At 37.4% G+C, this 13087-nt stretch overlaps 1 protein-coding gene across 1 annotated transcript in view; it reads left to right on the top strand.

The window, feature by feature from the left end:
* LOC145684102 (androgen-induced gene 1 protein-like) overlaps positions 1-6816 on the top strand; it is a 40578-nt gene extending 33762 nt beyond the window's left edge. Inside the window, exon 5 of the mRNA XM_081755992.1 lies at positions 1273-6816. Coding sequence (XP_081612118.1) covers positions 1273-1319 — 47 coding nt within the window. The 3' untranslated portion in view covers positions 1320-6816. The remainder of the gene's footprint in view (positions 1-1272) is intronic.
* The last annotated feature ends 6271 nt before the right edge of the window (positions 6817-13087 follow it).

Here is a 13087-nt window from a genome sequence, read left to right as displayed (position 1 = left end):
AATATTATACATATTGCGCTTATTATCACAAAATGTAGGATAAATTCAGATATCTTTATTTGAAATTATTATTTTAGTAGGGATTATATTGCGGTAGGATACTAGTGCAGTGAGTCCAACAACCAATCACTGGTCATCGACCCACTGGTAGTCAGGTGGATTTGTTTAGATCTACTTTTTTTCTAAGGCTGGAAAGAGAATAGTAATAAGTTATTGTCTATAAAAATTATTTATATATAGATTAAATCTAGGTCTCACCCAGTTATTTTGAAGTATTTTATACATTTACTTTAACATTGCAAATACGGGGTCAAGACAGGCACGACTTGCTTTGAATATGGCGTACAGCAAACATATCTATAAATAAATATTAATCAGCCAGTTTCAAATCGAAATTTTAATATTACAATTAAACTTTTGAATCAATCTATTGTTTTTATTCATGTTGTATTTATAGTTTCGACAAAGTAGCTACTTTCAAATATTTAGAATTAATGTTAACAGACCAAACCCATATCATTATTTTTATTCATTATTATTTAATTCAAAACCTTTTGTTGTCGCGAATTGTGTCGAGGAATTTGAAGCTTAAAATGTATAAAACCATCATGTCTTTTGTTCTATATGGTTGAGAAACATGGTCGCTTACTCTGAGTGAAGTACGTAGACTGTAAGTATTTGAGAACAAGATCCTGAGACGAATATTCGGACCCAAGAGGAACGGGAATGGGAAATGGCGGAAACTTCATAACGAGGAACTACATAATTTGCACGATTTACCAAACATTGTTAGGGTTATCAAGTCTAGGAGGTTCAGGTGGGCAGGTCATATAGCTAGAATGGAAGAAAATAGGAACGCTTTCAAAGTTTTAACTAGAAGTCCAATCGGAAAACGATCATTAGGAACACCTAGGCGCAGATAGGAGGACACTATTAAGATAGATCTCGTAGAGAGAGGAATACAAAGTAGAAAGTGGATGCAGTTAGCTAAGGATAGAAGTCAGTGGAGAGTTTTTGAGAACGCGCCATTGGAACTCTGGGTTCCATAGGCCATAGACTTACGTTAGTTGTATTTATATTCATGTGTTTTAATGCATGAATACTATATGGGTGTTATTAAATTAAAAGCTAATCAACATCTAAGCGCTTCAACCAAAGCATTTTTTTCTTTTTTAATTTTTAAATGAAATAATATTTAGTAACTATGTATTTTATATATGTAAATGAAAAGTGCTATTCTTTCATTTGTTTTTTTCGTCCACGTTTTTTTAGGAAATAAATACGAAACAACAAAGAAACTAGGCAAGAAAGTTGTGTGAATGTGGAAGACAAAGTTCAAGAAAAAAATCACAATTTATGTACTGTATATATATATATTTAATATATATAGGCATATCGATTGCCATATGAATAAAAATGTTTGTATTTTAAAATCCTGAAAAACTAGAACCATTGATGCAAAATAAAGCATGGATATTGCAACTCTCATTTGCATGGACAATTTAAGCGTTGACGTCATACGGTGTTGTTGACATGGTGATTGCTGTGCTGTTGTGAGTCTCCACTAGAATCGAATATAAATGTGATTGCAAAGGCTCATGATAATGCATTAATGTACTAAAGAGAATTATAACAAGTGTCAGAAGATATTTTCTTGGTTGAATTTCCTTACTGCTCTTAATACTGTTTGAAACATTATACGTATTTCATTCTATTGTGTAATGTAGTGGTTCGCAAACATTTTTTGGTTTACGGCATCCTTAATGTATCGTAACTTATCCATGTGTTCAAAGCCAGAACATGTAGTGCTAATAGAGCACTGTGACATCGAGCTCTATTTAATAAGATTGTTGAAGAAAAGTTACTGATTTGTAGTGTCCTTCAAATGTTCCTTCTACTAGTAAAATACAAAGGTCTATTTAAGGTCGTGAGATCCATAGGTACCCGAAATCATTAGATTGGCGTTCACGAGCTCGGTATGCATGCTCATTCGACCTCAATCTTATAAAGTGAACGTGATGCTCGACATGCAACGCGAGCGTGAAGTTGGTGAGTGTGATGTCAGGATTGCGTGCGGTTTGTCACGGTATCGTTTGTCACAACTCGACATTGATGATATTTGCTACGGTATTTTATTGCTGATTTACTTTTTTTCTCGTAATCGTTAAGATTGACACAAAATCGACTCATAAACTAAACGTTACGGGATTATTATATTATAACAATCAAAACATTACATTTATAAACTTTGCCATACACATAAACTGTACCAAGCCGTTATCGGATTACTGTGCTATCAGCTATTAACGCCATAGTTAAGCTTCTTTAACCTTTAACTAGTGTGGTGGGTATCTGCTACGCAACTGGTGTGGTAGGGTCAAAATGACCCAAACATTTTTAAAGGTAAGCATACTAAGTATAAAAGACGAACAGTGTGAAAACATTTTTTTAATATTTATTTGCACCTTTCGCGCCATTTGTGTGTATTTATTCAATAGCAAAGTACAATATAAATTTTAGGAAAATATACTAACCCGTGCCCCAACGAAAAATATACATGCAAAGTCTTACTCGTAACAGCGATCTGACCCGTACTACACTAGTTAAGGATTAATTGAGTTCAAGCACTCCAGGTAATCATTTATGTGCTTCGAAGCCCACCAAATGCATTTCTAAATTAATATAACGTACAGTTTGTGTGTGTTTGAATGTATAACCAGGAGCGGCTCCGTCGCGATCGCCCCCCCCCCCCCAGAAGAAGGAACTTTCTTGTTTTATATATAAATTAAACTCATCCGAGAGCTCTTAAAAGTAGCTCTAACTAGCAGTATTACGACCTACCGCCCCCTCCCAGAAGTCCGTCCTGGATCCGCCAATGTGCATAACCAACATTGAATCTAGACATCGCATATATATATCAGGACCTAAGATAAGGGGGGTAGAGCAATCTTGACATATGTCAAAGATCCAGAGCTTTGGGCGGATAAAAAATATTATTACAGTAGAGCGTCGATTATCCGAAGTAATTGGGGGACATGGATGTTTCGGAAAACTGGTTTGTTCGGATAATCGAACTGTACTGTACTGGACCGTACTTCTACAGCCAGTGCCAAACCGACAGAAGTGTGCTGATTGTTGAAACACAGCGACTGGCGGCTTGGCCGGTCAGCAGCGCCTTAAGAAGGCCCCATTAGAAGCAATGTTCCGCCAGCGGTGGCTCAGTGCGGCGACTACTGTGGGAAACTTGGTTTGGGACTGAGGGGGATGATGGACGGTAGGGTGGGAGAGTAACAGGTGCAAGCGAGTACACAGTTCGGTTAAGCGGTCGTTCGGTTGACCGACGTTCGGATAATCGACCCTCTACTGTATTATTATTATTTTAATTTTTCATAGCTTGTCAAGAGATTAAACAAAAGTAGATTCAAATATACATACTCTATTTTTAACGATATTTCAAATGCCCTTCGATAATAAGAATAGAGTTTAGTCCATTTATAATACAATAATTTAGTTACTTTCGTATTTTCACTTGGCTATTTTCAAGACCATAGAGATTATTAAAATACACTGATGAGTGATCCTTTTACAGTCTTTCTGAAACAAAATAGACTGTGCATAAATTCGGGCAGTGAAAGCCTATAACAGAAAAACTACCAGAAGTAATGAAATCTTTACAAAATACACAAAGTCAATGCAGTTTATCTTATGATAGGATAACAGAAGTAAACGGACTGATTAATTATTTTTCCAAGTTTGAACCATTAATATTCTTGAATGTTTGGACGGAAATTTTAGACGATATAAATGTAAGGAGTTGGATTCTGCAGTCGAAAGATGAAGTTCTTAAGATGGAACTCTGATGATGTAAAAGGAATATGGTCTAAATACATAAGGAGAGTTATAAAAAGTCATCTAACGTTGAGATTAAGGCAATTCTTTCCTATTAAAAAAAAAAAAAAAAAAGATAAAGGTGGATTTCTTCGATGAATCTGATTGTGGTAGCGGTTAAGCGGAAATATTTTGTGCATTCCCAGAACAAATACTTCGGAAGTCAGAGATGCAGTTATTATCTATATATTTATATGCCAGTGATGCAAATTATGTCCGAATTATTATCTAGATCGAGATTAGTGGTTTGGTTCAAGAGTTATTAAGTTTTATTTATTTTTTTTATAATTCCCCTTCCTCCACCACCCCTAAGTTCTACCGTCAAAGTGAATAGCTCAAAACACTCCCAAGTCAGAACTGCATCTACGTCAAAAGTTTTATTGAGATCGGTCTGGTGGTTCAAGAGATTAAGAGTCACAAACATAATCACTTTGAATTTAGATATAAAGTTTATTGTTCACAGACACTGCTATTAATATTTTTGTAATAAACAATTACTGATGAATACAACAATATAACAATTACTGTGAATACAATGCATGAATACTATATGCTTATAAAGATATCGTCGTCTGAGATTTAATTCTATAAATGTACCACATTGACTTGACACCTAATCTTCCGTTCCGAGCGCTGCTATCGGCTGAAGGAATTCCACTCCCTTTCGCTGAGGCTCTCTCGCTTAGCAACATCTGAACCCTTATTGGCTCAACGCGTGGGTGTGTCGAGGGTGAGCTTTAGTTCACATTTTTGCCACGGCTCAAGACATTTTGGCAGCACTTTAGTATCTCCAATTTTGACGAATTTGAGTTTTTGATACCATTAGAATCAGTACAGGATGGTACACAATCTGCTTAAGTAGTACATATATATCACGACAGATAGCTCTGTTATTCCCTTAAAAGTAATATTGGTTATAATGAGGCTGTAGCTAGTTTTTAAACAGTTTTTTGTCTCTCCTGTAAAATTGGTGAAATGTTACTTATGCAGTATTGAATCTCGGACGACGATATATATGACGAGATCTGGCAATCCTCAGCTGTTACATGAGTTATGTGTTTATCTTCACCAGGGGCGGATCCAGGGCCGACTTATGGGGGGGAGGTGGGTTGTCATACTGCTACTTAGAGCTAGTTTTAAGAGCTTCAAACTCTGGCATGGGTTTTATTTATATATATAAAATAAGAAAGTTTCCTCTTCTGAGGAGGGGGGGAATCGCCCCGATCGTCCCCCTGGATCCGCAACTGATCTTCACGATAACGAGATCTCATGAATCCACAATGAAAATTCGGTGCCAAACAACACTTAAATCGAGTTGTGACAAATTACATGCCAGCGTGTCGGACTGGAGTTATAAATGGAAGTGAATGAATATGATGGATGAGTACATGGGAATTTCAATATAACAGTCTCATGGCTCATTTTTATTGTATCTAATGTCAGTTTTAGTAAAGGAACAATTTTCTTCTTCTGTGGGATACGGACATCGCAAAAGTTACTCCGTACAAGTGATTTCCTTGTGTTTGTCCCAATTTTCAGTGCCTTATCGCAAGTAATTGATAAGTCTGCTACCAGCCCATTTGAAAGATTCACCAAGTGTTCTGTGGATTGAACAAATGGGTTATGTTCTCATAACCAGCTTCAAATGGCAGGAAGTCTTTGGAATCTCTTAACTGACGAGATTTTTCCCAATTCTGTGATATGACGTATACTTCTTACATTAATTTCAGTGAAACCCGTTAACGCTCCAGCTATTTCAGTACAGGTTGGAGTTGATGAAACCCATCTCTGAAGAGTAGAATCTGTGATTCATCGGCTATGTGTATGTTTAAGTTCACCAAGTGTTAAAGCTAGGCATTAAAATCTGTTCAATACACATCTATGTTAAAATTCCAGACCAAAATCTGTCAGTCTGCTTCATGAAAAAGTAACCTTATGTTGTAAGCTTTTCGAAATCCTGAAACGATATTATGTTAGTTACAAAAAGATGCAAGTGTGTACATTCAGGATTGTTCTACTCAGCGATGTGTGGACAGTGTCAGGGAATAAATTATGAGAATTTATCACTGGAAATAGTATTTGATACCTCTGAAAGACTAAATTATCATGCTAAGGAAAAATTATTTTATAATTATAACAATTCTACTATAAAAATCTATTTGAATTTTGCATATCCTCAATAACGTTCAAAATTTGTGATCTTCAATCTTGTGCAACTTTTTTATTTTTCATCCTACAGAAAAATGTTATATATAACAATGATTGTTTTTTATGAAGAATACTTTTTGTCTCTTGGAATTTTTTGATGTCTGTAACGGTTTTTAAGTAATTCCCAAAAAGCATAAATTTGACCGCTATTTTCCAAGATGGCGGGAGAAGCACAAGTTGGATTCTAGGGAACTTTTAGTATTTTCATTAGCATGAGCTAGTATACAAAAATACCAAGTCTCTATCTCCTTCTAATTTGTTATGTCGATTCGACTTTTTGGCCTAAAATTCTTGGACTAAGTCAATGTTCCCTTCTACACTCGTCTTTTATATCATTCCATGTAAAGTAAGCATCATATTAATCTTTACACGGGAAATTTTCACAATGTATAGTTTGTGAACCACTATTTTAATATTTAATATTTTATATTTCCTGTACTATTTCTTGGGTATAATTACATAAATTACCGGTATATGGTATCATCATTAGTGGAATCAACTAAAACGCCAAAGTCATTGAGAAAATTAATCCTGGTGCTCGTGGCATGTGATTCAGAGTAAATAAGAGTCTCGTGAATAAATTGTTAAACCTAGATTTTTTCTTACAGATTATCTTTTGTTTACATTAGAATTTGCAGAATTTTACTTTGTTTTCTATGATTTATTGTATATCTGTATTATACATTTTTGGAGTAAAATAAATATACATATATTTTAAAATGTTTGATGTAAAAATTTATTTATCTATTATGTAACCTAAATAGAGCCTAAAGTGTCAAGTATCCACTAGAAGCTTCATGTTCTCTATGAAACTAACCCTAATTCTGTTACATGTATTAAACTCCGTCCCGGTTTTAGACAATACTAAAACGGGAATATGTAAAATACGCCATAGCAGTGTAGCTAATAGCAAACAGTGCGCTTGTCTGTCAGAAACGACGAAGAGTTATTTATGGCAGTTATGCATGTTCATATAATTTAGTATTTCCTTAAAATGTGACTGCTGCCTCTATTCACAAAACAAATGGAAGATGAGTGTTATAAGTCAGATTGAGAAGTTTGTGTAGTCAATATATTAATACAATATTAATAAAAGTACATGCAACTAGAATTATAGCTCTCAGTAAGAAGAGAAGCTTCACGTATGTCAAATCTGCTTACGCTCAAGTAAAAATATATCGAAAAAGTTTAAATAATGTAGGAGTTTGCTCTAGATGTACTGTGAAAATAGGAATAACTGTTAGAACAGGCCTACACCTGGGATAAAAGAGGGACTGAATATACTGGAAAACCACACTGAACACGACCATAACCCAGAAACCGATCGTAACTCCGGTTAGGGAATTTTCCTGCTTGCTCACCCTCTGAAATCACTGGTGACCTTTTATCCCCCCCCCCCTGTAAGCAAATTTGATGCGAATTGAACCAGATTGTTTGATCACCAACAATTATCGTTTGATCGCCACGCGTATTGACGTAATACAAGTAATTGTGTAGGATCTAACAGGTTAACCTCTTAGCTCCCCCATGGACCAAAATTTCATCAGTATTGGTCAGATCGTTTCATCGTCGTTTGATCGTCAATAATTTCATTTGATCCTCACGCCTATTGACGTAATACAAGTAATTATGTAGGGGCAACAGGTTAACCTGTTAGCCTCCCTTCCCCCCATGGAACCAAATTTGATCGGAATTGGGTCAGATCGTTTCTTCATCGTTTGATCGCGTTTGATCACCGAAAATTATCTTTTGATCTCCACGCGTATTGACATAATACACGTAATTATGTAGGGGGTCAACAGGATAACCTGTTAACCCCCATGGAACCAAGTTTGATCTGAATTGGGTCAGATCGCTTCATCGACGTTTGATCAAACTTTAAAACGTTTCAAACAAAATTTTGAAACAAAAACTTTTCAAATTTAAATTAAACTATTCGATTAACAAATAAAAGGTTTTCAATCCTTTGATCATATTTATCAGTGAGTGCAAAAAGAGTTGAATGAAAATGTTCAAACTTAAAAATTTAAACCAAAACTTTCGAACTAAAGCAAGATTTTTTTAATTACGCATTTCAAATAATATTTAAACAGTAATCGAGAAATGTTAAGGAAAACGTTTAAAACTGTATATAGCAACGATTTGAAAGTCATCAACCAATTAGATTGCATGTAAAATAGTGATAAGCCAATCAGATTGCGTCAACAATAAATTTGTCAGTAATTAACCAATCAGATTGCAGCACCTTAAACAGTTAATTGTGACTAAAGTTCGAGGCGTTGTTGCATATCAGGTATCATGTGTTGAAATATTGCCGTTAGACTATGAGTCATAACTACAACTCTTAAGATTCAAAGTGTGAAATTGTTAAGCTTACCTATCAGATTTCAAGTTCATAATTTAAAGCTCGAGGTAAAAGTCAACCAATCAGATTTCAGTAAAAATAACTTTCCACCAATGATCTTATGTGCCTTTCACATTATCCGGCGATTTGCCGGAATCGTTTCCGGCGAATTGCCGGACGAGGTAGAAAGACATTGCAAGAAATGAAGTTCTTCACATATGTGCGACGGTCGCCGGACATTTATCCGGCGAGCAAAAACAGCCGGATCTCCCTGCTAGAATTCGGCGCGGCAAATCGCCGTGTATAGCCAAGCGGGATACTTCACATATACGCGGCAAACTACCGGGTGGGTGTTGGGGGAGGAAGCAAGTGTTGCCAGGAAAGAGCAGAAAATGGCTGCTATAATATGGGAGCGTGTGGTTTTGTGTGTGTGTGGAGTGTGTTTGTGTATGTGGTTATGTTCTAGCCCAGTACGTCTGGAGTACTTAACCAAACCTGTACATACAATATATGGGGAAAGATGACATGTAAAATTAATTGAAAATGACCAATACTACCGAAGTGTCGAAATCAATATAAATTATTCCGGGTAGCCCTGGACAAATGAGCTTCTATAAATTTGTGGTGACCCCAAATTGAAATATACACTATCAAATATTTCAGCAATACAGTCTTTTGCTATATATTTATGTACTATTTTGCTATGCAAAGCAAGAGAGAATTCATGATGTGATATTTGATAAATATACCGTACTTTATATATTTTATAATTATGTGGCTGTAATTTCTTGAATAGTCCTCTGAATTCAGGGACTCAAGCAGTGCTTTAAAGAGATTTGAGTCAATAGTCGGAACGCTTAAAACAAAAGAATAAACCCGAAATAGAATAATAATAATAATAATAATAATAATAATAATAATAATAATAATAATAATAATAATAATAATAATAATAATAATAATCTAATATAAATAAAATAAATAGTTTGTGTGTCTGTCTGTCTTTGGGCGGCCTGGGGATCATACGAGTGGACCGAAAGTTACCAAAATTTGGTCACGGGTACCTTGGTCCAGGCTCCAGATCAAGCCGATGCGTTTTTTTTTTCAAAATTCGAACCAGGAGGTCTCGGGGGGGCGTTTACAAGGACATGTAAAAGTAGTACAAAATGACCGATATTAGTGCTGAATTCATAGTTTTCGCGGTCGCCGAGATCCATGGTAACACTACCATTAGCGATGACTTCAGCCACCATTTGTATGTAGGCCGGGGGTCACCAGAGGGGGGAGGGGAGCGAGGAATTTCGAGACATGTAAAAATAATCGAAAATGACCGATATTAATGTCAAATCCATAGCTTTCGTGGTCACTGAGCTCAATGGTGAAACTCAAGATAGCGTTTACTTTCACATTTAGTCCCCATCAGCTAAGGAACTTGGGCCAGGAGATCACCGAGACATGTAAAAATAATCCACAATGACCGATATTAGTGTGAAATTCACAGTTTTCGCGGTCTCTGAGATAAATGGTGATACTTTCATTAGCGATGATTTTCAAATTCAGCCACCGGCCGGGAGTCACCGGGATGGAGAATTGCGAGACATTAAAAATAATCGAAAATGACCGATATTAGTGTAAAATCAATAGTTTTCGTTGTCGCTGAGATGAATGGTGATACTCCCAAGGCGTTGACTTCCAAATAGAGCCCCCGTCGACTGGGAGCCAGAGGCGTTGTTTTTTCAAAATTGGAACCAGAGGATTACAGAGGCGTTTACTTTCTATGTAAAAGTAGTAGAAAATGACAGATGTTAGTGTCACATTAATAGTTTTTGAGGTATCGGCTGAAGGCCAGAGGCGATTTTTTCACAATTCGAACCAGGGAGGAGTCTCAGGGGGCGTTTACCGGGACATGTAAAAGTAGTAGAAAATGACCAATATTTGTGTCGAATTCATATTTATCGAGGTCGCTCTTCCCAGACAGCAATTTAAACTTGCTGCAAGTTGCCACAAACTTGCTGTTGCAAGGTAAATTAGCTTGCCGCAAGCTATACTATGCAAGCCAATTAGCTTGCTTTAAGCTTGTGGCAAGCTAGTTAGTTACATCTGGGCAAGGCTTGGGGCAAGCTTGTCTTCACAAGTTAAACACAAGTCAAATTATCTCAAACGCAAGCCAATTTAAGCGTATTCTCATCAATGGCAAGTTTTTTTAAGCTTATTGCAAGCGAAACACAATCAAAAGAAGTTATATGGAATCTTGCACTAAGCGAATTTAGATAAAACAGTATGAAATCAGTATAATTTAACCGTCTGACTAAATCTATACTACAATATATTGTCCCCTCACCTCCCCAATTATTGGAGCATATGCACAACCATGAAAACACCCAAGTCTCCCATCCGCTTCTGCATAACATCAAAATAAGCATAATTGTTACGGTTTAGTTGTGACACGCAACTTAGCTTAGCTTAGCTTAGCTTAGCTTGAAAGTGTGGTTTTGTGTCGAGTATCGGACAAAAGTCCCTGACTCGATGACAGCTATAGAAAAGAAAATGATTAGATCTGTGGGGGGTGAGTTAGAATATGAGATACGACGACGTCATGTGACCTTCAGCTGCAACTGTCGCAGTGAGGGGGAAAGTGTGGGTAAAGAGTTATGCTACAACCGTGGCGTCCTGTAAGTTCGTCGGTGTGTATGCGCTGTGCCAATGGCTGCTATAGCGGGGTTGACGTGGCGGGGGAGGTTGGCCCAAAAACGAGTATGGTGTTGATGTAACACGTCCCGGATAGGATATATGTTTAAGTCCTCTAAAAGTTGACGATTGCGCGTATATCGGTCATGGCCTGTTATGATACGAGCTGCCCTGGTTTGCACACTCTCGACCGTGCGCAAGTGACTGAGTGCCGCATGTTGCCATGCTGGACATGCGTAGGTGATTGTGGACAAAATTACCGTTTTAAAGACGTGGAGTCTTGTTTCATGACTTAAGGCACTGCAACGCAGAATAGTATAGAGGGCAGACAATTTTCGAAGGGCTCGGTGTTTAATGTCCCTGATATGAAGACCAAAAGTAAGGCCTCGATCTAATATAACTCCCAAGTATTTAGCATGCAGACGGTGCGGAACTTCAATGTTGTCATAGTATAAACGATGGATGGCTCTGCTGCGTCTTTTGCTATAGCAGACTGCAACGCTCTTATCCGCGTTGATTTTTAGGCGCCAGATGGTAGCCCAACGTTGAAAGACATTGAGTTGGCGCTGCATGTAGTGGTAGGAAAGACGAAGATTGCTGCTGTTCGTAAAGAAAGCAGTGTCATCGGCGTATGTTGCAGGAAAACAGTGTGGCACAATGGGTAAGTCTGCGGTGTATAAGGTGTAAAGCAGAGGCGAAAGAACCGCGCCTTGAGGCACACCAGCTTGAATTGGTTTGGGAGCAGACTTGGTCTGTCCCACAGAGACATGGAAAAAGCGGTGAAAGAGGTATGAAGTGAGGAGTTTGAGATAAGGTAAAGAGAAACCTTGTAAGCGAAGTTTATAAATGAGGCCTGGTAACCACACTTTATCAAACGCCTTCGAGATATCAAGGTATACACCCACAACATATTGTCGTCGATTAAAAGAGGTAGTCAGGTGGTCGACTACCCTCACTAATTGGCTTGTTGTGCTGTGGTTAGCACGAAAACCAAATTGATGTTGGGGGAGTATATCCAGAGTGGTGACATGCTCGTGAAGTCGGACGAGAAGTACTCGTTCGAAGAGTTTGCTCACATGAGATAATAGGCTAATTGGTCTATAGTTTTCTGGGAGAGTCGGATTTTTACCTGGTTTAGGGAGAAGAATGACTTTCGCTTCTTTCCAAGCACGGGGAAAATAGCAAACCTGAAGGATGCCTGTAAATAAAGCAGCAAGATAGAGGAGTAGCTTCCGTGTCCCATGTTTCAGTAGTTCTGGGCGGATCTGATCAACACACGCAACGCGCCGTTGCTTCTTACAAATATCTAACATGTTGCTATATTAGTGGCGAGTACTTGAAATTTCTACCTTTTATATAAAAACGCAGAAAAATGTTTATACTTTAAACACAGCGTTCAGATAAAGTTTATAGTAAACTGTAAGTTAAACTTGAAGTTTATATTAAAATATCTGCAACAGTTCTGTATTCTTTCGCAAAATAAGTAGGCTCAAATCTGCTGCCATCTATGTTCACATTTATGCTTTATACGTAAATACTACAATTCGTTATGCCTCATAGTTACCGAAATATGAGTAAATAAAGAGCGATATTATAGGTACGTGGGACTAGAGTACTAGAGTACTAGACGGAACAATTAAAAAAAATAATTAAGTTTGTCGTTTATTCAAGCTGAATGCTAACAAGACACTAACAACGCAAACACTACCTTATCGCCGAAAGTAAGGAGGTCAGCGTCACTTGGATTTTGAGAACAACTGAAAATCGAACGCGCGCTGGCTTTTTACTTCAATCTAAAGAAAAGCGTCTCGCAAGCGAAGCGTGGGTTGCCCGCACTACGGCTTGCGCTAAGCAGAAATAAGCTTTTGTGTATAAGCCAAAGCGAAATAAAATCAAATAAAAGCGGCAGGCAAGCTTGCGGCAAGCAAACATGCTGTCTGGGTTGATACTCCAGATAGT

The sequence above is a fragment of the Thermobia domestica genome, chromosome 4 (genome assembly GCF_964235325.1).
Source record: "Thermobia domestica chromosome 4, izTheDome1.hap1.1, whole genome shotgun sequence".
Lineage (NCBI taxonomy): Eukaryota > Metazoa > Arthropoda > Insecta > Zygentoma > Lepismatidae > Thermobia > Thermobia domestica.
The sequence above is the reverse complement of the archived record's forward strand: the minus strand, read 5'-3'. Positions and strand labels throughout refer to the sequence as shown.